At 38.2% G+C, this 24,241-nt stretch overlaps 1 protein-coding gene across 3 annotated transcripts in view; it reads right to left on the bottom strand.

Annotated features, from left to right (window-relative positions):
- The window catches only part of NAV3 (neuron navigator 3), a 251,568-nt gene that overhangs the window by 5,722 nt on the left and 221,605 nt on the right, over window positions 1–24,241 (bottom strand). For all 3 annotated transcript variants that reach the window (XM_059472357.1, XM_059472358.1, XM_059472359.1), the window contains 14 exons: window positions 23,888–23,971; window positions 22,137–22,248; window positions 21,183–21,304; window positions 19,191–19,363; window positions 16,713–16,866; window positions 13,668–13,842; window positions 9,861–9,958; window positions 9,130–9,225; window positions 8,710–8,878; window positions 7,732–7,967; window positions 4,275–4,429; window positions 3,313–3,384; window positions 2,689–2,885; window positions 1,954–2,072 (listed from right to left, as the gene is read on the bottom strand). In XM_059472357.1, coding sequence (XP_059328340.1) covers window positions 1,954–2,072; window positions 2,689–2,885; window positions 3,313–3,384; window positions 4,275–4,429; window positions 7,732–7,967; window positions 8,710–8,878; window positions 9,130–9,225; window positions 9,861–9,958; window positions 13,668–13,842; window positions 16,713–16,866; window positions 19,191–19,363; window positions 21,183–21,304; window positions 22,137–22,248; window positions 23,888–23,971 — 1,962 coding nt within the window. The remainder of the gene's footprint in view (window positions 1–1,953; window positions 2,073–2,688; window positions 2,886–3,312; window positions 3,385–4,274; window positions 4,430–7,731; window positions 7,968–8,709; window positions 8,879–9,129; window positions 9,226–9,860; window positions 9,959–13,667; window positions 13,843–16,712; window positions 16,867–19,190; window positions 19,364–21,182; window positions 21,305–22,136; window positions 22,249–23,887; window positions 23,972–24,241) is intronic.

Below are 24,241 nucleotides of genomic sequence, written 5' to 3'. Positions count from 1 at the left end.
GATACACTGGGATGGGGAGCCATCCACCAGGGCTTTTTATAATTTCTGCTGCCTCAAACAGTTTCACACAATCCAAGGAACACCATGCCATTGGCAGGGTACGCACTTGTGGAGGATATAGGTGGGCTGTGCTCCTAAAGGGAGTATAACAGGGAGGACTTTAGTGATAAGGGCAGAAGGATGGGTTGTGCTTATCACTGCAACACCTGCTGCCAGGCACGTGCTGAATGCAGAGCTTCAGGTTAGGGAGCCAAGCTCTCTGTATTAGGCACACAGATACTTGGACTTTTTCTGCCCTGCACTGAGGCTAGGCTGCTACAAAAGGGATTTGCCTAAATAAGCCAAGAGAAATGTTTCTCAGAGGTAGCAGGCTAACTCCAGGCTGTAGCACTTCCCTTCATCTGAGATTACCAGCGACTAAATCTTTTCTGGAATCTAGAGCAAGGCTTGTAAATCCTATGTCTGACAAGTAAGTTTGCAAAGCACCTGACCAGAAAGGCAGTTTTTATCCATCTTTGGTTCCAGGAACACTTAATTATATGATATAAAAATGCTGTTTATTATTAATAACTTTATTCTATGGAAGCCATCCAAAGCAGCTAAAAATCGGTACAGCTCATGAAACAAACATATTTTCTTCTATATGCTGCCATCTTCTGCTGCACAACTGAAGTTTCCATTTAAGTAGTTACCCTGTATGTTTGAGAAAATACGAGCATGAAGAATATCACTGCATTTTTATAGCTGGTCTAAACAAGTGCTGTTAATCTCACTGTGGCTGTTCTATCAAATGTTTGGCAGTATTCTGCACGAGGCGTAAACACTGTAATTCTCAGAGAGATAAGCAGTTTTAGGAAAGCATGAGATATTCAATAGGCAAGATTCTGAGCTTCCATTGCATCAGTATGTCACAGTGTCAATACAGGTGATAAAGAAACTGCAGCTGCTTACACAGTTTTTTGCCTAGTCCATAACAATCCCCCCTACACTATGCAGTAATACTTTTTGGTGTCATATGTGGAAAATAATGCCTTTCCACAAAGCATATTTTTAGAGGATATAGAATTGCTGTGCATAAACCAAAAAAGAAAAAAAAAGGAAAAGGGAGAAAGCCAATTAAAGACTGGGGGAAAAATACCAAAAAAAGAGAGAATGGATCAATGTAAATATTTGGGTTCCCTCCAAAGATGTGGAATGATCCAAAATCCTAACCTCCTCTGGTATAATCCAGAGAGTTTTCCTCCTGGTGAAGACGGCATTACAACCTTCCAGGGGGCTTATAAAAATGAGTGGGAACAACATTTTAATGTGGGCAGATAGTGTTAGGACAAGGGAGAATGGTTTTAAACTAAGACAGAAGAGATTTAGATTAGATGTTAGGAAGAAATTCTATACAGTAAGGGTAATGAGGCCCTGGAAAAAGCTGCCCAGAAAAGTTGTGGATGCCCCATCCCTGCAAGTGTTCACAGCCAGGAATTATATATCTTTTAGGTTCCTTCCAATCCAAGCCTTATGAAAACATCTTTGTTCACAAACTTTTTCCCACAAATCTGTGTGCCTACATGTGTATGTAGGTGGTAGGAGCTATTTTCTGGCACCAGTAAAAAGCTCATTAACTGTTCCATTCGGGGGAGGCTGAGACTGCCTTGACTAAGGGAGACAATCTGAGCTGTATTTAACCATGCTGGGAACTCTTTAAACAATGGAAAAAAAGACCTTCCTCCAGTCATACAGAAGAAACCCTCTTCATAAAATCCATAATAAGATATGTTACAAAGTCAAATTATACACCAGAGTAAGAGCAGGCCAAAAGGAATTTGAGTCTGCCTTCTATAACCCATCCAAAGATTTTCCTCTTGCAATAGCATTTATACTAGGATGCACTGTTTAAAAACAGCTTGGAGAAAGCCTTTGAAAGCAATTAAAAAAATTTCTAGGAAACAAATGACATACCTGGAGTCCTTCTCTCACAGCTTCCAGAAGATACGGAACCAGGGAATAGTTCCAAAGGTCTGTGAACCACACTCTGGAGCCATCAACATCCATAGGGCAAGGGAGGAAGAGGCGGGGGCCTGAGAAGTCAAGTTGAGTATTAAAAGGCTGTAACTGGGAAACACACTGAAAATAATCTTCTCAAAATTAAAAGAGCAGTACTGGAACCAGCTCAAGTCCAGAAAATATTGAAACAGGACTACATTAAAGGAGCTAACAGTCTCCTGTTATTAAAAATGAACTGGTGTCCCTTAGCTCAATTTTAGGGCTTCATGAACACTTACAAGTTTTATGGCAAAGCTATGTAAAAGCTGACAATTTTGCTAACAGAGTTATTTCATTAAAAGACCTCAGGTCCAAGGTTTTTATTGCTATAATTATACTGCAGTGTGAAAGCAGGAGAAAATAATTAAGCTTAGGAAAGTTACTATCGGGGTAGTTTTTTAAATTTAGTTTTTAAAATAGTGATATTTTACTTGAAAGTATTTAGCAACAAAGAACTACCAGGAAATATATGTACTCTCATTAAACTTTCAATTTTTTTAAAGCTTGCTGACAACTAGAAAAATTCCCACATCTATGTTGTACTTCCAACTGAGACATGGAAACTTAAAAAAAATAATAATATATTCTTCACAAATCTCTAAAATGCTCAGCCTGCATCCTTATTTCAAACCGTTCCAGCAGTGGACTCACCAATGGTTACATCTGAAGAGCTGTGTGTTTCTAGGAAGCTGTTGAGATGATGCCATGTTTTGGGGATCCAGTCAATGATTTTCATAAGCTCATTATTGCGTATGCTCTTTTCTATTTCAGTTTCAATCAGTTTCCTTCTCAGATATCTTCCTAAGAATCCTTTAACAGGCTCTGTGTGATTAGCACACAGCACCCACCTAGGTAGAAGAGATAAATGTCAAGCAGCAATGAATAGCAAATACATTATTTCCTCTTAAACATATAGATAAAAGTAATGTCATAGAGTCTCATTAGTCATCAAGTATAGCACTGCTCCAATGAACCTCACTTCTGCTCACTGTTTCAATGTAGGCATTTCAGGTTCCAGAAGGAATTCAAGACACTGCTGAAGACAAAAGAAAAGCAGGAATGCAATCACCTTCAGCAACTTGCTAGAGGTGCCAGACAATGTCTTATTTCTTTTACTATTCCCAAACACAATTCAGAGACCCATCAATAGAGGAGAGACGCTGAAACTGAAATGCTTTACTGTGATGAGACACAAGATCAATATTTGCCAAAGAACTGGGCTCAGAAGCAGGGAGCTGTGCAAACATGGCCACAGTAAATACAGAGTGAATGTACCTGAAATTGTGATGCACCTCCAGATTTGGTGAAGAAGAAACTCCTTGGTTCATGGTTCCAATAATATAGGGACTGGAAATATAAAAGCAGTAGGATTTTTTTGAGGGAGAATTCATTAAAATATTCAGAGTATATTCCTTCTTACTATCTGTACTAGGCCAATTTCAAAAGAGTCTGGGTGTACTACAGTCATACATTTAAAATATTTCTGAGGTACCCTTTTAAAAATGTTTATTCCTGTATGATTTCCCTCTTGCACGTATGTAGTTTACTAGTGCCCATCTGTAATGAAGAAATAAATAAAGCAACCCTGTCTTAATGTAACTTGTAATTTGGCAGTATGCTTAGCTTTTTAATTTCAAAAGCCAATGAATCTCATGAGGAAGATGTATGCAATGATTTTATGAAGGAAGTCCCTGTGATATCACTTTTACAGCAGAAGTAACCAATGTTAAAAGCCAATAAAAGTTCTAGAAAACATTATTTTTACTCTTGCTTGAGAATAAAGGACAGTCAGCCAACTTTCTATTTCTGCACTGCTGGAGGAAAACTGTGGGAAGGGAAAATCTGCTAGATTCACAGCTGCTTCTGTATGGCATGGTTTTTCCCAAATTCCCTTATGACAATGTGTAAGCTGTTCTTATGGTACTAATGATCTGCTGTGATCTCACAGGGTGCAAAGGATAACACTATAAAACAGTCAAGTGTTTAAGCACATTCTTAAATTTTGTAGTTCATTTACATCTCATTCAGAAGCATGGAAGTCATGTAAATGAAGTGAAGGAGACAGCTACCTTCTTGGCTGAAAGGCATTAAAATTATTGAAGCCCATAATGGCCTTGCAGATGGCCTATGGGAGCCTAAGTTTGCACTGGGACATTTTATTTCGCAAAATAACAAGTAGCTTTTAATGTTTTAATTGTAAAATCTGTGTTCAAGGAGAGAGAAAAGGTACTACCTACCATTTATTATATTTACAGTTGAGGAAACCATTGAAAATGTCACTTAGTGAACTGATGTGGTGGAGGTTATCAAGAATTATGACGACAGGAAGATCAGCACCATTGTTGTCAGCACTGCATTGCTCAGCTAAGTTTGCTAGGTATTGTCGCAGATCCTTCAGCAGAAATAATAAAAAAAACCCAAAAACGAAATCACAAAAAAAGTCCCAAGCCCAGAAAAGATTAAACAATTAGACCATAGATGTAATTTCACTGGAAAAAAAATCAGAAAGTTAAAATGACTGCTAAAGAGTTTTCCTCCTTTGGATCACTCAGCTGGATCTGCACATGCAGGAAAACATGCTGCTTGCACAGGGCAACATTAAAGCCTCACTCTAGGAGAAAACAAAGGTGCTAAATACAAGGCAAATGACTGAAGCATTCTGATTTGGGGGATAAATTCCTTAGAAATTTACTGATAAAATATCTTCTATCCAGAGGAATATACATTGCAATAAAATATGCCACTTCCAATGGGCTGAGATGCTCCTAATAATTTTTGGACCTTCGTTCTTATGAGTGCCACATTTATATATCAAAATCCCACCACCCCGTCACACAATTTTGGTGTATTGAACTACTCTTTTAGATATCTCCTTTCAGCACTCTCACTGAAAATCTGCTGGCACCTTGGAGATGCTTTATCATACCTCATAATAAAATTTGGTGTGTAAGTTCTTTTTTCCCGTCAGCTGTCTGGCTGCTGTTTAGTGCAGCAGTAAAAGACAGCCTTCTACAATCCAAACATTTCATATTTTTGTCAACAGTTGCTCTTGAGAATTTGAGCTAGTCAAGTTCTACGGCTGTATCTCTCAAGGTATCTAATTTTTTCAGGGTTGAACATGCTTTAGTATTATGGACAAAGTTCCTATTGCCATTTTGTTTTCTGGATCAGGGATAGCTGAATCTTTTCTTTTTTAATGGGAACATGCACCTTTTTTATTTCAAGAATGATTTTTCTTTGCCATTTTATGATCAGATATGTGGTGGTTTGACCAGGAAGAAGTGGGAATTCTGGGATGTTGTGGTCAAACCAATGGGTGCTCGGATTTTGATACTGGCACCTGGTGTAGCCAGTGGGGTTTGGACACGCCTCTGAGAACACACAGGGGTTAAACCCAGAGCTTCGGCGCTGGAGGCTCTCTTGGGACTTCGAGGGAAGGAGGTCGGATCTCCCTTCCCCTGTCCAGCTGCTGCTGCTGGGCGGGGGAGGAGCAGCCATGCGGTAGGCCTGGGCCTGGACAGAGAGGGGGGGTGAGGAGGCCCTTGAGGATGGAAGGGTGGAGGAGCCCCAAGAGACGTCGGGCAGCCAGCCCCCCACCCAGGGGAGAGAGAGAGGGAGAGCCGGCGATGGAATGTGACAGCAGCCGGCCCAGGAGGAGAAAGGGGGGGAATGCAGCGAGGGAGGAGGTGCTGGCCGGAGCAGCAGCGAGTGTGGGAGTGCCGGAGCTCTGGGACAGGCAGAGACTGAAATTTTTAACCCCTTTCTTTCATGATTGGGACCTCGCAAAAATGCTGATCCTCATCGGAGCTGAATAAGAAGGGAGAAGAGATAAGATAACAAGGACCTGGCCCGAAGGATGTGGAGCCTGGCTGAGTGGGGAGAGATGATTGGAGTGGCCTTTTGGCTGGACTTTTCTTGTGTAGCCATAGACTCACCCAGTTTTATTCCTGTGACACAGAGACTGCATTTAGGGGGAGACAGTGCCTCAGAACCAGGAGGGTTCATTGTGGGGACCCCTTGGCCCCAGGGGGTTGGAAAAAAATGGGGGGGACAGATGTCCCAAAGCAGAGACTGTGCCTTTTTGGAGTGAGACAAGGCATCCTTGAAAGACAACCCTAAAAGCAGCTCTGGTCCATGCACAGTGGTGAGAGCACTGGGCATGGAAGGAAGATGTCACAAGCGGCAAAAGGACTTTCCGGGCCGTGCCGAGTGACATGGAAGCACACGAGGTTTCAGCGTGTTTCCAGGGGAAGCCTATGGGGCAAGAAGGACTCCTCTCCTCTTCATGGACTGAAGTTTGAATATCCTAAAGGGTGGTGCCAGACTGGGCAGTTGGTGATTTGGGGGAATGTATCGGATTGGGAAATTTTGGTGGTGGGGAGGAAGAAAGTTTTTTTTTGTAAGGTTTTCAATTTTTTTCCCTTATAGGTTTTTCCTTCTTTTCTTGTAGTTTAGGTAATAAAGTTTTCTTCATGTTTAAGCCGGAGCCTGCTTTGCTTATTCCTGGTCACATCTCACAGCAGACACCAGGGAGAGGGTATTCTCATGGGGGCACTGGCTCTGTGCCAGGCCCAAACCATGACAAGATGTCTCTCAGAGAACATTATAGGTTTCTTCCATGGAATAGAACCATCTATATTATTCAAACACCCTTGGTATTTGACAATGTTGCTTTTTCTTTTTTTTTTTATTTTTATTAAAAACTCAGAAAATTCTACATGAATTCTACTTTTGATAGAAGTAAAGAAAAAGGGAAAAAACCCCCAACCAATCCAATCCAAAAGCAACAGTGAAACACCAAAACACACAGAACAAGCAATTTACTAGAAATCCAAAAGGCTCTTTTGTGGGACAATTTTCTTTACAGATGTGTATAGTATAACAATAGAACACAAACACATTCTCTGCCAAAGTAAATGGCATCACAAATCCTCTGTATAAAGACAGTGAAAAGCAGTTATTTTTGCCAGAATGGTCCTTTTGCCCCTTTGGGATCTGTATGTTCTCCCTTCTTATGTTAGCATTCATTATGTTCTGTGCAAATCAGAAAGCTCTGGGCAAACCCTTTCATTTTTTTCCCCCCAGGAACCAAGTCAGGAGTACACTCAATTCAGGACAGCCAGGTGAATAGCATTATCTGTGGCTAGCACAGTAGCCCTGCTAGAAACCTGATAATCTGAGCTTTGTAAATCACTGGGAATGTGACATGATGTGTGAAGCAATTTCACTATGGTCAGCTTCTGGACCGATGCACACCAGAAATCATGACAGTTGTATGTGCTCAGGGCTGATTAAGAAACTGAGCCCAGGACAGTAATTTCAAATTACTCCTCTGAAATCTTTGCTTACAAAGGCTGATGTTATCATCCTAAAAAACCAAGTTACACTAGTATTACTATATAGCAAACCTTCTGATAAAGGAATTACAGACACTTCAAAAATTTAATTTACTTGGGAGTTGGACTCTGCGTCTATACTTAAAATGGGTTTCCTCAAGAGGGAAAAAATTGAGACTGCCTTGACAGTGCTTCAATGGTTTGTTTAGGACAGAAAGATCTGGTCCCTGTACATCACTGGGATTGGAGACTGAATTCTTGTAGGAAGAAATGCTAACTGAACAGCAAAAGAGTACACCCCTTAATGGAATCTATTCTACAAACTGGGCAATAGATTATGTTTTCAACTGTAACTTACCTTGCTTGATTTGTGATCTATGTTAAAAGTTGCAATTGCATCCTCAGTTTTTTTTCTGCCAGATTTAGTTATAATATATTCAGCCAGCCTGTTAGCTAAATAGGTCTTTCCTGTGCCACTGGGTCCCGACAGAATAATTCTGCGATGCTCCATCAGTAAATTAAAGTACCGTTGGGTAATTGGCTTAGGAATTAATGTGTCAAACACAAAACTGTCCAAACTGTTTTCTTCTACTCCTGGGGATAAAAGAAAAGAAAAGAAAAGAAAAATGGCCTGTCTTATCCTTGCTAAGGTAGTTATTTGGCCCAGCACCTGATGGCATCAGTGCTATGCCCAAAGCAAGGTAAGATAGCTACTAAATCAAATCTTCTAAATCAAATCCCTGTTAAGGATTTCTTTACTGTAGAAATACTGGTATACTTCCACAAAAAATTGAACAGCAGTGGTGAGTTGAGATGACTGGAAGAGATGAAACCAAAGTAAATGTGAAGAGAAGGATCAGTGAGGCAAAGATCTATGTTTCAGACATTACTTACAACGATGAAATAAAAAAGGTCAAACTGACAGCCACAAGAGTTACCAGTTATCACATCAATAAAGTTCTCCTGAAGGCCCCCTCTCCCCTGCAATAGCAAATCCCTAGAGCACTTGAAATGTATAGAATTTTTCCTGTGGAACTCAATAAAGCATTAGTATTTCTCATTTTAATCCCTGTTTTGGGGTTGGATTTTTGCCACTATTCAGAAATCTGTACTTTGTTTTGATTTGGCAATCAGGCAGGGGAGGACAGACATTTTTATATTTCCCTCTAAAGGCTGTGATGGCTATTATGTAATGTCTTACAGGCAGTTTGTGATAAATGTGCCCTCAAACTAGAGACAATACAGTAAGGTCAGGTGTAAGAAAATAAACATAAAAGGATAGAGAACTGTAGTGTAGAACTCTGTGGTATCTGCAGAAGTATTCTTTGGGTTTTACCTTTCAGGTTCACAGTGATGACGTTATTATCTCCAACCAGATATCCACAAGGCAGCAGTTCAGGCACTTCTAGGCTATGGGCTCTAGTTACATCCCCTATACAATAGCTAGCAATGCAGTCAGAGCTTAAACCCAGGCTAGTAGTTGGATCCACTCGAAAAATATACTCCTGAAATTATATGAAAACATAAGTCATAAAAACATTTATTGAATGAAAGCTATTTGGAAAACTGCCTACAGTTATAGAAAAAAGAACTGCAACACTGAGAATAAAGCTTAATAGTAGTTGGTGTTAGCTATATATCAAAAAAACCTCAAACCAAAACAAAAACTTGGCAAGACAACTCAAAGAATATAGAAATTTTCTAAAATGGAAAAGAAAATTGTAATAATACTTAAGCAAATTTTTCAGTGTCTTACCTTAAAGAGACGTCTGATTACACCATCTAAAACATCCCATTTTGTTTTTCCACTGACTCCAATTGATCCTATCAGGTATGCATGTGGCTTTTGATCCTGCAAAGAGATATTTTTGGAAACTGGACTAAAAATGGTGCTAATTAGTTTTCTGTGAAGATTCATAGTCTTCCTAATGAAGAATAAGATTATTATTTAGAATGAGAGGTAACAACTTTGGTAATAATCTCTGTGCCAGAAGCAGGTACAGATTGTATTACTTTGATACATCTTTATAAAGAAAGGAATACAGAATCTTGTTCTGCTCTTTGATTGCGTCTGTGTTTTTAAAGAGATGACTAAAAATAAAGGTTGCACTGTATTTGTCATTTTTTACAACACAGAACATGAAAACATGACAATACAACTTTTCAGCAGCAAATTCACAGTTGCACCCTAAGGAGATCAATGCATAGATCTAATTTATAATGACTTAGAGACAGCAAGTCCCAGGACATCCTACTACTAATTAAACTAAGAATTAGTAGTGTCTAAGCCACCACAAAGGCATAAAGAGGCCATATGGCATTAGTCTATGGAGTGTGCCTAACTGTATTGAGCATGGATGACAGAAGAGAGCCACAATCTATGAGATACTTCCCTTCAGTTCCTGGCTTAAAATACTGAAAAAAATTTGACCTACTATATGCCAGCATTTGCTTGAGCTATAGTTCTGTTCTGGGTAATGCACTTACCTTGGCTCGACTGTAGCCTTTGTTTATGGTGACTAAAATTTTGACACTATGACCTTCTTTGTGGAGTGCTCCATCAGTGACATCATCCAACAATATATCTACATTAAAAGAAGGGAAGTGATCAGTCAGACAAATCACATCAATTATATTCACATCATCAGTTCAATATTTGTTCAATGGATTTAAAAGTTAACGATCTGTTTAAAAAGAAAGGCTGCCATGATAACAACTTGCAATTGTTGTAATCTGTACTTATTCCTGATTCACCATTTCTGTTGGAGGTGAAAAAAAGTTACAAGTTGTCAATTTTTGTAGGATTATTAGGAGTTTTAATCATGCAGAAAGGGATAAAGAATCCACAAATAAATAAAATCTTGCATTATAGTCTTGCCCTTGCTTTCCCTCTTGGAACTTTTTCAAAATTACAGTATGTTCACAAAGTAATGTTTAAGTCCTAAATTAAATGTATGTCTTTGAGCACTCATTTGTGCTCTTTAGAATGTTGTACAAAGAGAAAACAAGAAATCCTTGCATTGATATTTCTGCTGTTAAATAGCATTTAATTTCACTTTCCAGATGATTCCTTTGCCTTCTGCACATATGCCATGGATAGAGTCCTTTTCACCCCCACTAGAAAACCACTTTGGATTCCTCCAAAATACATTACTCTATTCACAGCCATTCCTCTAAGGAAAGGCTTCCTTTTTTTTGGAGGTGAAGAGTGATTTTGATCTGCTCTACACCTCTGTTTCTATCACTTCATTAACTCCTAAAATGAGAAAGCAGATGTATTTCTGTTAAAGGCTGGGCCTACAGCTTTATTGCAAGTGATAAAACCGCTGCTTTCTTCTAGAAGTTCTCTCTGAGATTTTACTGTTAGACATTCAAGCTAACTATAAAATTAGATGAGATTATGGATTTGCATTTTCTTCAAAGGCCAGCACAGTAATCCACTAACCTAAAACCTGTTCATTATTAGTGTGAAAAACATCGACTTCATGACATAGTCTGCACAAGGTCAGATTTCATCCAAATTAAATGAGGTTCCAGTAAGATTCAGTCACTTGTTCAAAGGAAAACTAAAGAAGGTTTATGAATATAATTTCAATTAATGTATTAAAAATAAGTTTTCATGTTAGAAGTTTGATAACTTACATCCATATCTAGAATGCAGATTCTGCTATTGGTTTGGGATGTTTCTTTGTTTTTTTGTTTTGCTTTTTGGGTGTTTTTTTTTTTAATTAATTGAACAAAGAAGCTTTTTTTTGGTGGGTTTTAATAAATCTATGCTTGCTTTGTTCCAGGCAGAAAGATTTTCTGTGTCACCACTTAATGTTTCACTTCACTTGTGCCTTGGCGTATTTGACAAACCTTTGAGCAAAGCTAAGAGCTTTGATAACGTCATTGTCATCGTTTGTCTGAGGGCAAATTATGATATGATCCCCCTGTGAAATTTTTCAATCTGTAAATGACCCGTATGTAGCCCTTTAAATTCATTCTTCTTTAAGTCTTTAGGAATGAGAAACCACTCTGTAGCACTAAGAGCTCTCTCTTTCACTGATACAAGGGGCTGAGAAGATGCCCAAGGGCCTCTAATCTCATGGTGGTACTAACTGTTTTAATTTCCCCCTGCTAGGCCTTCTTTTTAGGCATGCTATGGTTACCTCAGTTCAATTCTTGTCAGAGCTCTGGCACTCTGGGCCAGTCCTGTACTGGTCCTTGTTTGCTCCTTTCACTGCAGTGACTGACTGAAATAGGGGTGTCTCTGACCCCCACACCCCTTCCCAGGCTGCCACTCACCCTGATACCCTGATCTGGAGGGTGCCATCACACCCTTAAGGTAGTGACAGTGCACAGCTTGGTCATTTCCAGATGACCTGGTTGGTTGGAGACATTGCTCCCAAAAAGTGCAATGGTATTTTTATAATATGAAGAGCTAAACCACTCAATTCTCTCAGCTTAATCCTCATCATGATTAACCTCCCCATATCTCAGGGAGTTGTGTTCAGTAGTACTCCAGCTGTCTCAGAAATCCCACAAGACTTGGTGGGAAGCGTTCACCCTTCCAAGTTCTCTGGCATGGCAAAAAAATGATCATCATAATGATCAAAAATTCTAGATTCATAATCAAATGAAATTCTCCACTCCTCATTAGGCACTCTTCTATCTTTAATTTCTTGTAATGAAAAGTAATTACTTTTCATGTGAGAAAAACATTTAGAACAATAACACAGAAAATTATATCAAGTTTATGAAATTATGGAATCATTGAGGCTGGAAACACCCTTACGATCATCAAATCCAACCACTTCTTCCAGTCATCCTGTTCTTCTTTCTTTCCCCTGTTTTCCTCTTCCCCTTCCTCTTTTTTTCTTCCAGCTTTTATTATTTCTATTCTTTTGCTGAACACTTCCTCATAATTTTCTTTATTTTTGTTCTTTCATCTTATCTTTTACCTTCTCTTTTCTTTCACCCATTCCTCTTCACCCATTGTATTCTTCTCTAGTTCCCCCTCCTTTTCTTCACACCTTTCTTCCTACATGTTTATTCCTGTATCTAGACAGAGTTAGTTCCAAGCAACGAAGTGCTAATGAAAGGCTGCTACTCATGAAAGACATTCTATAGCCACCATATTGCAAAAAAAAAAATTACTTTTGCTTTGTTTTTGTTTGTTTGTTTTTAATATGTGTGGATCTGTGAGCAGTTAAATTTTTTCTCCCTGCTTTTGCAACAGCTCATTGCATGTTGAGGCCTAGTTCAGGGTCCTCCATGCTAAAAGTTAAACCCTTCAAAGAGTTGTAATGTAAATCAAAAATATACCAATTTTCATACAAAATCTGATATTAACCAGAAAAAAAGTTCAAATATCCGTGCAATCAATGACTGGCAAGATAATATGACTAACTGCCAATCCAAATTACAGTCAGTTTGGCATATTCCCAGCTGTACTCTTGCCTAGACTCTTTCCACATTTTTATTACTTCCAGAGACTGCATCATAATTTCTGTGGCGTCTATGCTAATGAGTGCTGCTTTGCTCCTGCTTTACTCCTGGTTCTACTCTTAGAGACAGCACTTCTGTTTCTTGGCTACATTATCAAAACAAATGTAGAAGGCTTATTATCATAAACTCCATGGCATGGAAAATAATCAAATGTTGATGCTCAGGATGTGGACCCAACTTCTGCTTGCTTTCCTTCATTCACAGACGACAATGAGTGCCTAATAGACCAGGAGGGGTTTGGTTCCTGTGGTAAATGGTGATTTGGTTCAACATAGGCTAGCTAGCTGTACCAATTAAAAAAATGTAAGGGATAAAGCTAACTGAGACCACCTTCTGCCTTAGCTGCAAATATGAAGTCAAGTTAAGGGAGCTAACTGAATGATCAAAGACCTGTAAACAAAAAGAAGAAAGTTTCACATACTATACTCATATTTATCCCATATGGGCAAGAGAATGTATCAATACAGTTGTTATGTATACTTCAACAAATATTTCTTTTCAAAGAAATTGTAAATTGGATGACCGAAGAGTATTGTAAACTTCATAGGCAGAGAGTGTCATGGCTAAGAACAAAGCAAACATAATGAACAGTCTGTTACTGCTGTTCAGGTGCTTCTAAAAGCTACATTTCAGACATGACCACCAGCATTCTTCCTCTTCTCTGTTACTGAATATATATCTGATGTTAACCTGAATGATATGAGGTGTTTTAATTTCCAGTCATGCCTCTCCTATGTGGCCCATTAAGGGGCTGAAAATATTGTACCAACTGCTGAGGCATGCATGGGCCCAAAGCATGTTTACCTGATGTAACAGATTCTGTGATGTTTAAATTGTTCAGAGAAAGTCCCAGTGACTGCCGTGAGGAAGAAGATGATGTGCTGCTTGAGGACTCTGATGATGGCCGAGCAGGCTTTCCGCTATTTCCAGTCTCTGCCTTCAAGCGATCATTCTCTGCTTTCAGTATCTCAATTTCATTCTATAGACAAAATAAATCAACACCAAAGCACAGGAGGTTATTCTTTTGGAAAACCACCACTGGTGGCTAGGCTGGTGATGCTGTCCCTCTGACCCAGTTAACTGGCTTACCACTTTCACAACACAATGAAAACTGGACGGCCTTTACTTCTTAAATGAAGGGAAAGCCCCCAATAACCTTATTTTTAGATCCTAAACAATATCAGCTTCAAGCTTTTGTGCTTATTGTAAAGTTGACCATAACGTGAGTGTGGTCATAATTTTCCCAGCTATCCCCATTTTTTTTCAGCTACTTTCTATTGTCAAATTCCTAAGGTAACAGTTAGTTAAGAAAGTTACTGGATATGTCAATGTTTCTAAAGACACAGAAAATTATTCCTGCCATTGAATATAAAATTTAAACATAACTTCACAGAGAAATTAAATTAAAAATTAAAAATGAAAAATTAGAAATTGATAGTTTAACAGTTTCATATCCCTTCTTGCTATCAAATAAGACTTTTTGATCATTCAAACATGGGATTGTTAACATAGCAGTGAGCAAATTCTCTGATGAAAAAAGACAGTGACAGATGAATCAGAACAACTGCAATTTTTTAGCTAAATCCTCTGTGCTGCCAAGTGATAATTGAATGTACAATAATAAAATGAAAAAGCCTGAGAACAGCCTGGTACCATCTAAATCTAGCAGTTGCTTAACAAAGTGCATTACAAAGCAACTGCTTATTCTTGCAGATGGTTCTGCACATCAAATTTATTTCTAAATTCACATCACCCTGGTAAAACTCTCAATTTTTAATGGAGGCTCAACAGCTATATTATACAAGTGAAAACATAAGGGATAGATAGCATCACAAAAACCCCTGCTTCAGCTACAAAAATATTAGATCATGTACACACAGGTGAGAAGACAGTGAACGGGAAGGGACAAACCAGCACAATAGTAACAGAAGGTAATAGATGGGTATATCAGTTTAGTCTAGGGTTCAAATCAGTAGCCACTCTGCAATTTATGCTTATTAATTACATAGCTCTTAGCAGTCTTCCATTCACATGAGCTTTAGTTTTTTAAAGTGCTTTGAACCTAAAAATATTCACGTATCACTTCCACCAGTCCTATTTTTTCCCTTTACCAATCCTCATCAATCCTCTAAAATATCAAATTTTGGCAACTGCAAGGCAGCTGCCTGCTCTTTTGGGTGAATTTCAGAAATGGTCATTACCATTAACAGTATCTCAACTAGCTGCCTCTGCCCAGATTTGAGGAAGTTCAGACTTTGGAGAAATGTGCCTGCAGCAGACTCCTCTCTCTGGAAACTTTACCGGATTCAGGCACTCATGTCCCAGTATGAGACTGTCATCAGATGATAAGTTTTCACATCCTTTTCTCCTTTTCACATTCTTTTCCTCACAGTTCCTTAAAACCTTTCAGTGCCTCAAGAGCAATGCTTTACTTATGTCAGGATAAATGAAACCACATTTATGGACCAGTTCTTGATAAGTCTTCCCTCTAATTGAAGTTCAGCCGAATATCCCACACTAATGTTGGCACCTGGAGTTGTGAGCACCTGGGAGGATGGCAGGTACCAAAGATGTTTAAAGACCTGGCTGAAACTGATACAGGCACTGTGTAAACAAGGAGGTCTAGAAAGGATATCAAGCACACCATTTCTGTAGTTATGAAATCAGGTGCTAAAGGCATCTACACACAAATGCCTTACAGTCACCTGACCTAAGCACCCAACAGAGAGCAATTCAGCTGGCAAGGCACTGGGCTGGATTCAGCTGAGGAAATGTGGGCTTCCAGTGGCATGACAAATATGGTCTTCCATGGAAGAATGCTAAACTTTCATGTCCTCTGCAGATGCAAATACTTAAGCTGGTTCAAATGGTAAGAAGTACCTATGCTCAAGGAACTCTATTTCACCCTCTGTACCTATCTTGGGGTAATTTTAGGACAGCTCTTTAGCCCTCACTACTACAGGACTAAAACTCGACTGACTACAACAGAAGTTTATCAAGTAGCTCATTCCCAGACTTTTAAATGTAACCAACGCTGTCTCAACCTGAATGCCCAGCCCATGGCCTTGATTCTGTTCCCCAAATACAGATTTACAGTGCCTTCAGGGATTACATGGGTATCTTAGCTGCCATTACAGAAGGGCCCAGTTCCACTGAAGTATTTATGTCACAATGTGTGGATATTAGAGATCCTTTTGGGCACCCACCATGGCAGTAGGCATTGGCACGTGAGCAACCGAATTGAGACCCATAAAGCTCTGTGCTCCACTGAAGAACACTGCCATCCTTTTGCATCCTTTCAGCCTCCTGAAAGGAAAAATCTTCTAATGAAAAAAAATGTGTTCACAGAGGAATTGGGGCAGTGTAACAAAACAATATAGCAAAATTTTATGATGCTGGATACAGTAATTAGCTCAATTTTACGTTCTTTGCTTTGGCAAGCCATGACTGAATTAGGAATCAGAAATGATGAAACAGTATGCACATAACATCCTGGCCCCCTCCATGACTCAAGGATTTAAAATGCTGTAGAAATCACTTTTTGATCTGCTTCTCTGTCATGTTGCTAACCCCAGTTATAGGCTTGAGATAGTAAATATCCTTTGGGCAGGGATTATGTCTTCTTCCATATCTCTTAAACACATTTTAGCTATTAATATACATGCTAAGAATGTCTTTATTAGAAGGTGAACACTTATCATACCCATCCTTCAGAAGTCCTTCAGTCAATCCAGCAATTTATTTTACATTGACAGTTTTTTGGTGCCTGAAACAAAGTCCTGGGAAAGGAAACACACCAGTCATACCTTTGGTGTGCATCCCTGTCACCAGTTAAGCTGCTGCACTGACCTGCATGCGGTTCATGGCTTCCCGGATCTGATCCAGGTGGTGTGCAGAGCTGAGGGCTTCCAGACGGATATCTGTTAATTTGAGCTCCTTCTCCCTCAGCTCGCTTTTTAGCTGAAGAATAATTTCAGCCTCTGCCTCTGTGCACTCACAGATCCTAAAGAGGAGCAGGAAACAGGCAGGAAATTAAAGGAATGTTCTCTCCCCAAAGCAGTGTCATTATTAAATATCAAAGAACAGAAAAACGCTTGCTGCTGGTGAAACCTATGAGTGAAGAAAGAAACTTTTCAAAGAAACATGAAAACGATCAAACTGCAAATTAAAAAAGGAAAAAAAAGTCCCCTCCAAAAGAAGTGATCAGATTGCTTTATGGCTTTTTAGTTTAGCTCATTATGGTGAAAAACAAATTCTTAACTACTTTTCAGGTATCTTTGAGTGTCTAGCATCCATTGGTTTTAATTGTATTTTTTACTCACATAATTTCTTTGGTGCAAAGTTTATGGTTTCTCTATGTAACGGTCGTCAGAACTGATGTGTGCTGATTAAACTGTACTGCTGATATTTATTATTTGTTAGGCATCAATATTTTCCTCTGATATGAATATTACACAAAGGGACAGTCATTGAATAGTCTACAAGATTTTGATCTGTGATGGTTTTGATTTGTGATGGCTGATGTTTTGCCTATAGCCTGTGATTTTGTAATGTATAATATAAGAAATCATGCGGGTTGGTTTTTGTTTTTTTCCCTTGAAGACTGGATTTCCATGTGGTTATATGCATATATATTTTTTCATATGCATTTATTTTAATGAAAAAAAAACATTATAGTGTAAGAAAAGATTGAAACATGACTGGCTCAGGGACCCACAACCGTCCAGCTCTCTTGTTAGACTGTTTTGCATCTTTGTATCATCATCAGAACCACCAGTAGAAAATAAAACACTGAACTTTGGCTTGTTACACTAAGCAGTATTTCCAGTCAATTCAGCAAATGTTATTTGTTCTTTATTACTGTGACTATAAATAGTTAATATTTTCAGAAAAATCTCAATATGAAAAATATTTTATGAAAATAAGTATTATTATTGTGATTATCACTGCTAATATTTAAAAACAAACAAAAAAAAAGAAACAAAGGTCAGCATTTAATTGCCAGAATGCATGCAAACGCATTTTGGGAAAGAAGATGCATCACTCTTCAGGTCAGCAGTTGGGTACACAATTCCATGCCCCACACTCAGTTTTACCGGGATCTATGCCTGTAGACCACGCGGCCGTTTTGCCTTTTCTCTGATGCCCAGACTAGAGATGACCTGCACGCACATGTATTAGACAGATGCAATTGGAAGAAAGTAAAGGGAATGGTTCAGAACACGAGACCCCATCAAGAAAATATACTAAGAAATCGTAAGCAAAGGGAAGATGAAGTTCATGGCAAATAAAATACATGTCAAGTAGAGGAAGAAAAATAATGAATATCATTCAAAATATGCACAAATGTTTTAAATGTGATTAAAAATTAAGAAAGACATACACCAGGATTTTTTTTCCAGAATATTATGGTATAGCTCTTTCTGTCATGTGTCCATACCTTCCTATGCTAAGCAAATAAGAAATGAAATTTTATTTCCATGCATATTCCATTTACTAACTAATAAAACAGTCATGAGACTAGAATTCCTTGAGTGCCTTAAGAAAATCAATTATGATCTGATTATTCTCAATTAGGAGAAGGAAAGTAAAGCTAACATCAGTGGTAGACATTTTTTGGTTCAAAGACGTTGATTTCCCAATATCAGAAAGAGTTATGAGTTTAGCAGAGTGAAAAAAAAAAAAGCAGAGAAATCCGAATAAGAAAGAACTAGGAACTCCATAGGAACATATCAGATATTCAAAAAATACTGAAGAAAATCAGACAGCTGTTGACTGTTCACTTGTTCTCAGACCTGAAACCTTCAGGGTGGTGATTTGAATAAAATAAAAATAAAATCCCACAAAAAAATGCAAGCTGATAAAAGAAAGGAAATAGATTAAAATTTATATACACCAGTAGCTACAAAATAGATAAAGTAGTAACAGGAGAAATAAGTATACTGTAAAAATTAAAAAATATATATATTTAAGAATTCTTTTAGAATGTCATGAAAAAAGGTAACAAGGAAACATTAGCATTTGGCCTTTGCTAAGTGGATACTATAAAGTTGCTATTGGTGCAGGGAGAGCACAACACAGGCTTTTGGAAGTTTGTATAGCTAGGTGATTTTGGGTAAAATCTGTGAAAGAATGAAAGATTATGACTGAATAAAGACCTGCTGCAGAACCAGTGTGCAAGTGGTGAAGCTCGCGAGAAATCTGGCAAATGGATGGAGCTCAGGATTAGAAGACCACAGCTGTTGACAATGGTTTCTGAACTGCAAATGGCCACGCTGGAGGAGGTCTGCTTCCCAGCCCACCCCATTTGCCAAGAGAGAGACTTACGCAGATGCTGACTGTGATGGTTTCATCGATGTTGTTGCACACTCTCCTGAGCTGTGGGGCAATTTAGGTGAGGAAGGAAGGGAGGAATCTGTCAGCTCTTCTATGTCTGAATGTGAGGAAGGAGGTTTGGTGGACTTTTTCTTTCCAAAGGCCTGTTTGAAAGAGCTTCTTAGCTGGAAAACAAATACAGTGTAAGATTATTTTCCTCATCACAGCACTTTGTGTGCAGCTCATGTTTTGAAGAGTTAGTTTGCAGATGCCACCCTAGCTACTGCCTGAGGTCAGTATGCAGAAGCAAGGTATTAACATATGCAACACAGTATCTCTAAAAACATGATACAGTGCTTTGTTTTGACTTTATTAATCCAGCGCAGTGCAGAAGTAATGCTATGGAGATAGTGCAGGATTGAGTGGTACAGCTATTGGGGAGGGGTGCTCATTTAAAGCCATTAAGCCCCAGTGGAATCCCATTCCCATGGCATTCCCTTCTAGGGGTGGCTTTAAATAACCACTTTGCATCTAGGTACAGGCTCAACTAAATGCTGAAATCAGAAGATAAGTCCAATTTACAGTGTTTGCCAATTTATCTTCCCCATTAAAACTTTGAATGGTCAAACTATGCAAACTCTATGATTTGGATCACAATCAAGAGGATCTAAATGGGAACAAGAGGTTTGCCTTGTTGTACTACTGAGAAGAATGTTAGCTGAAAGGTATACACGGCTTGTTGCAGATTCCTATAGAGTGGTAGGATTACCGAACATAAAAGCATTGCCTTTTCCCTCTAGAAGCTTGTATCCAGTATTGAAAAGGGACAGAATAGCCAAAGAGCCATTTATTTCAGAAGCCAAGATGACAACAGTTTTGTCTCCAGTTAAAATTAACTATGTCATTTGTTCATACCTTTGTCTAAATACAGAACTTACTCATCTTAGGAAAAATACAGGTTTTATTTTTCTTTTCAGAGAGTTGCTCTGGTCAAAACTGTACAGAACACAACGACCAGCTGGTTCCTCTATGAAAAAATGAGGACTTCAAACACATTATTTTCATGGTAAAATTGGAGAGTGGGGAGTGTGACCACTGATCTTAATGAGAAACAATATTTAAGTCCTTTCCAGCTCATGATGTCTAAGGAGAAAGAAATGGATTTTGGCTACACTCCCCCTTTCTATAGCCTAAACTTGGAGATTAAAATGAATAAAGACAAACTGAGAAGACATACAGGATAATCTGGTTTTAGAAGGTATAAAAGCCTACTGCCAAAATAAATAGCAATCATGCCAAGATAGGGTTTTTTTAAGATGCATGCCAACTTTTCCATGGTTTATATTCACCTCACTTCCTCTAGAGTTCACCTTGCAGAAACATGAAAGAGTGTGGAATTACAAATCAAGGGAATGAAGGCTCATCAGTATTTTAAAACAAATGTTTATGCAGATAATATTTTAAAAACAATAAAAACATATTTTCTGATTATTTATTGAAAGTATTTAATTAAATCTTTAGCAGTATGTGATATTTGTATGTTCCAGTTGAGCAACATCTTAATTTCTTAAAACACTGTAGTATTTTTAAGTGAGAATTCTTAACTGATTTCAACTCCCTCCACAGCTGGGTAATATATTTGAATCAAGCTTTTGAACCAAACTGCAATTGAAGAAAAATCAAACAGGATTTCAATGTGGCCCAGAGGTGGTTTTTGGTCACAACAGCTATTTTAAATATATGATGTTGTTCTTCTTTTCTTGTTGTTGTAATTGTTGCTTGTACTTTTGTTTGTTTTAATTACTCTGACTTATGCAAATAAAACCCTGCTGATATTCAATAATTTTTAGCTTGCTGGTAGTGTCACAGTACAGATACACATGAATTTCTTTATACCCATCTGGCCTCACAAGAACATTGTAATGAAATGAACCATTATCTTACTCAGACACTAGGAAATGACAGAATAGCTAGAAGAGAGGCTTAAACCTGCTGAGTACTCACCCAGTTTTTCTTTTTCTTTTTTTTTGAATCAGCATCATTACCACTGCCAATACTGGAATGACTTGTAGCGCTGTTGATACTGGAAACACTTTCTGAAGAATGTTGCCGCCTTATACGTAGATCTAAAGAAAGGATGTTACTGTGAAACCACTTTCAATATATTAATAATAGTAATATTAATTTTTATATTTATGTAGCATCTGCCTCCTCAAAGGCAGTCTAAATGAACATAAATGGCACTGATGCTAGCCGTGGCTCAGATTCAAGCTATTGAAGCTTGTGAGAAACCATATAAGGACCTAGGGGGATGCATACAATTAGTCCAATACGTAGGGGTTTAGGCAAACACCTAAATAATGACCTCTCTAATGGAAGATCAGTAACACTCTCAAAAACGAATACCATATTATTTTTTTTCAAGTAATTTCTTTGCTATTGCTTATCAGCAGGCACTTTTGAAGTATGTATTTACCATGCAATATCGGCCTAACTGTAATGACAAATTAATTTGACATCTGGAATTTAATACCTGCTTTCCTGCACTGATTTAGCACTTCAAGAAGGAGCTGAGCTGTTGTCAGCCTGTCTCTTACCAACAAGAACACCAATTTACAAAGCTACAGCTTTGACTGGATTCCCAAGCTCTAACCATGTTATACTGTAAGACCTCATTTGTGTCTCGGGTGTACTTCACTAGTCAGTTGCAGGAACACAGTTATCTCTTGATCAATTCCTGGCCACCCTGCTCTAAGAAGATAAAGCTCCAGGAACTTTGGCAGACAGGAAACTTGGGCAAGGTTTCCAGCTCTGGAAATACCACAAGTATGCCTACCACTCACTTCAGAATGTGCTTTGCCTTGCAACAGAGCTCCCAAACAACAGAAAAGTAGTGACTTAGCTTTTTTTTCCCCTGGGAGAACTTCTGCATTTATTTTGATAAAGACAAGCCCATACCTTTGTGGGTATGATCAGGGCCATTCAAGGCTCCTTGAATAGCAGCTTGTGCAGCAGAATTCTGGGCTTTCAGCATTTCAATGGTTTCCCTTAGCTCTATAAGCTCAGATTCCTGTGGGAACAGCAAAGAGAGATCAAAATAATGGCAAAAGAACAATGTTTGTCTAAGCTGAAAGAAAAAATTGCAAGGGAAGAGTGTTCAAATTAAAGATCATGGGACTGCTTGGGTTATCAAAAGGGCAGCAATAAAAAGAATGCATACTTTCTCTCCAAAGATATTGAAGTTAACTAACATATTCTTTTTCATTTACTCTATATAAAGCAATCATGCTATTTTTAAGAAGAAAACATTTTTAATTAGGAGTAATCTAAAAAGGGTCTGAATTGACTATAAAATGAATAATTAAGAAAAGCTCAATGACTTCGTTACAAAATACAATGAAGCCATTTGAAGTACGTCCTTTAATATGTGAGGCTACTGTTTAATGGATGAATTCCAAAGACTTAATTTGTTAAATACTAATTTAATTTAAAAGCCCCTGTTTAATAGAAATTGTCCTGCAAGTCAAAGTAAAATTATTCCACTTGAGTGCAAGAAGTTCTGTATCAGAATGCACAGCTGATTTTATTAGAAAATATATTTTATTATTGCTTTTATAAGCAATATTTTATTTATTACTTCCTGTCCTTCCAGTCTCCTTCCTATATAATTAGGGTTAAAGGAATTTAAACTCAACAATAGAGAAAAGAAGAGAAGGAAAAGAATAAGTTTTAAATCTTTTGGGAAAGAAACTTGGAGATGATCTGTTTCAATGTCACTGCTTAACTGCCTTCTGGAAAGAAAACCTGATGGATTTATCCTTCGTAAAATAGTTAAAAGTTTTGTTTTTAAGAAAATTCCATTGTGACTGTGTTGTTTTTCTTCCCCCCCGCCCCAGATGAAAAAAAAGCAAACAATACAAATATTTTCTGTCCAGTTCACAATGAGTCTTGCAACATTTCATCTGTTGGTGCTCAACCAAACTCTGAAACGTTATTTTTGTAGACAGTTACAGACTCCAGTGGTGACTAGCAGCTCACAGATAAACATATTCTTTCACAGTTTGGGTCAAGGAGACCTTTCCATTAATAGGACATTGTTGAAAATTCATAAGTTGCAGAAGTTCAACCCTGGAAGGTGCTAAGCAGCCTCTTAATCCTGAGCTTGGTAAAAGGACTCACATTAAATTTCTTTGTATCAGGTTCAGAGTATTTTTTCCCCCATTAGATAAATAGCGCAGGGAAAAAGTGAAAACCCAAACTGTTTACTTATGGATAGGATGCCTAACCTTCATTAACCTTCTCAATTAAGCTATTTTTCTCTACTTAAACTTCTTTGTTTCCTGAAATTCCATTGTTCTGGTGGTGCTGGGAGGCCGGAATGAAGCACTGCAGCAGCTTATGATAAATTTTTGTTACAGGATCCTTCAGTATGGAGTAAACCTGAAGTCATGCATGTTTTCATTGAATTCTGGAAATGAAAGATTTTAGTGTCCAACTGTTTTATGATACTATCTGTGTAAACCTGATACTGCACAGTTTTTTCCACATGCTGCTGGACATTTATGAAAAACTGATCGCAGCAACCATTAAAGAAAAATCTGTCTTGTTGTCACAGATGTCCCTTTTTCCTTTTAGTGTTCTTTAAACCAAACTCTAACATAATTTTCTGACTATTTTCTACAGTAAAGCATCCTCTTTGACCAACCTACCTTTTGTTCAGCAGTCATTGTTAGACTTTGCAGTCGGCCTGTCATATTTCCCAAGCTTTTTTCAAAAGCTGCTACTAGATGAGCCTGTGAAAGAAAGACAATACAGGGAAATTTTCCCAGATCTATTTGATTTTTAAAAGTATGTTTTTCCTTCAAGCACATTTTCTCCAGCTCTTTAATATTAGTTCAAACTCAGACTGAGCTAAGTTGGATAGATGAATCAGCCAAATGCACCCAGTGTTCCTCAGGCTTCTTTAGCTCCCAATGAGATTAGCTCAGGTATCTCTGCCTGGAAATGAATTATGGATTTAATGCCTGGCTTTAAGTTTACTGATGTATTAGCCAAAAGTAGTC

Source organism: Ammospiza nelsoni, chromosome 5 (genome assembly GCF_027579445.1).
Source record: "Ammospiza nelsoni isolate bAmmNel1 chromosome 5, bAmmNel1.pri, whole genome shotgun sequence".
In the NCBI taxonomy this organism is placed as follows: domain Eukaryota; kingdom Metazoa; phylum Chordata; class Aves; order Passeriformes; family Passerellidae; genus Ammospiza; species Ammospiza nelsoni.
This window is presented reverse-complemented; position numbering and strand designations above follow the sequence as displayed.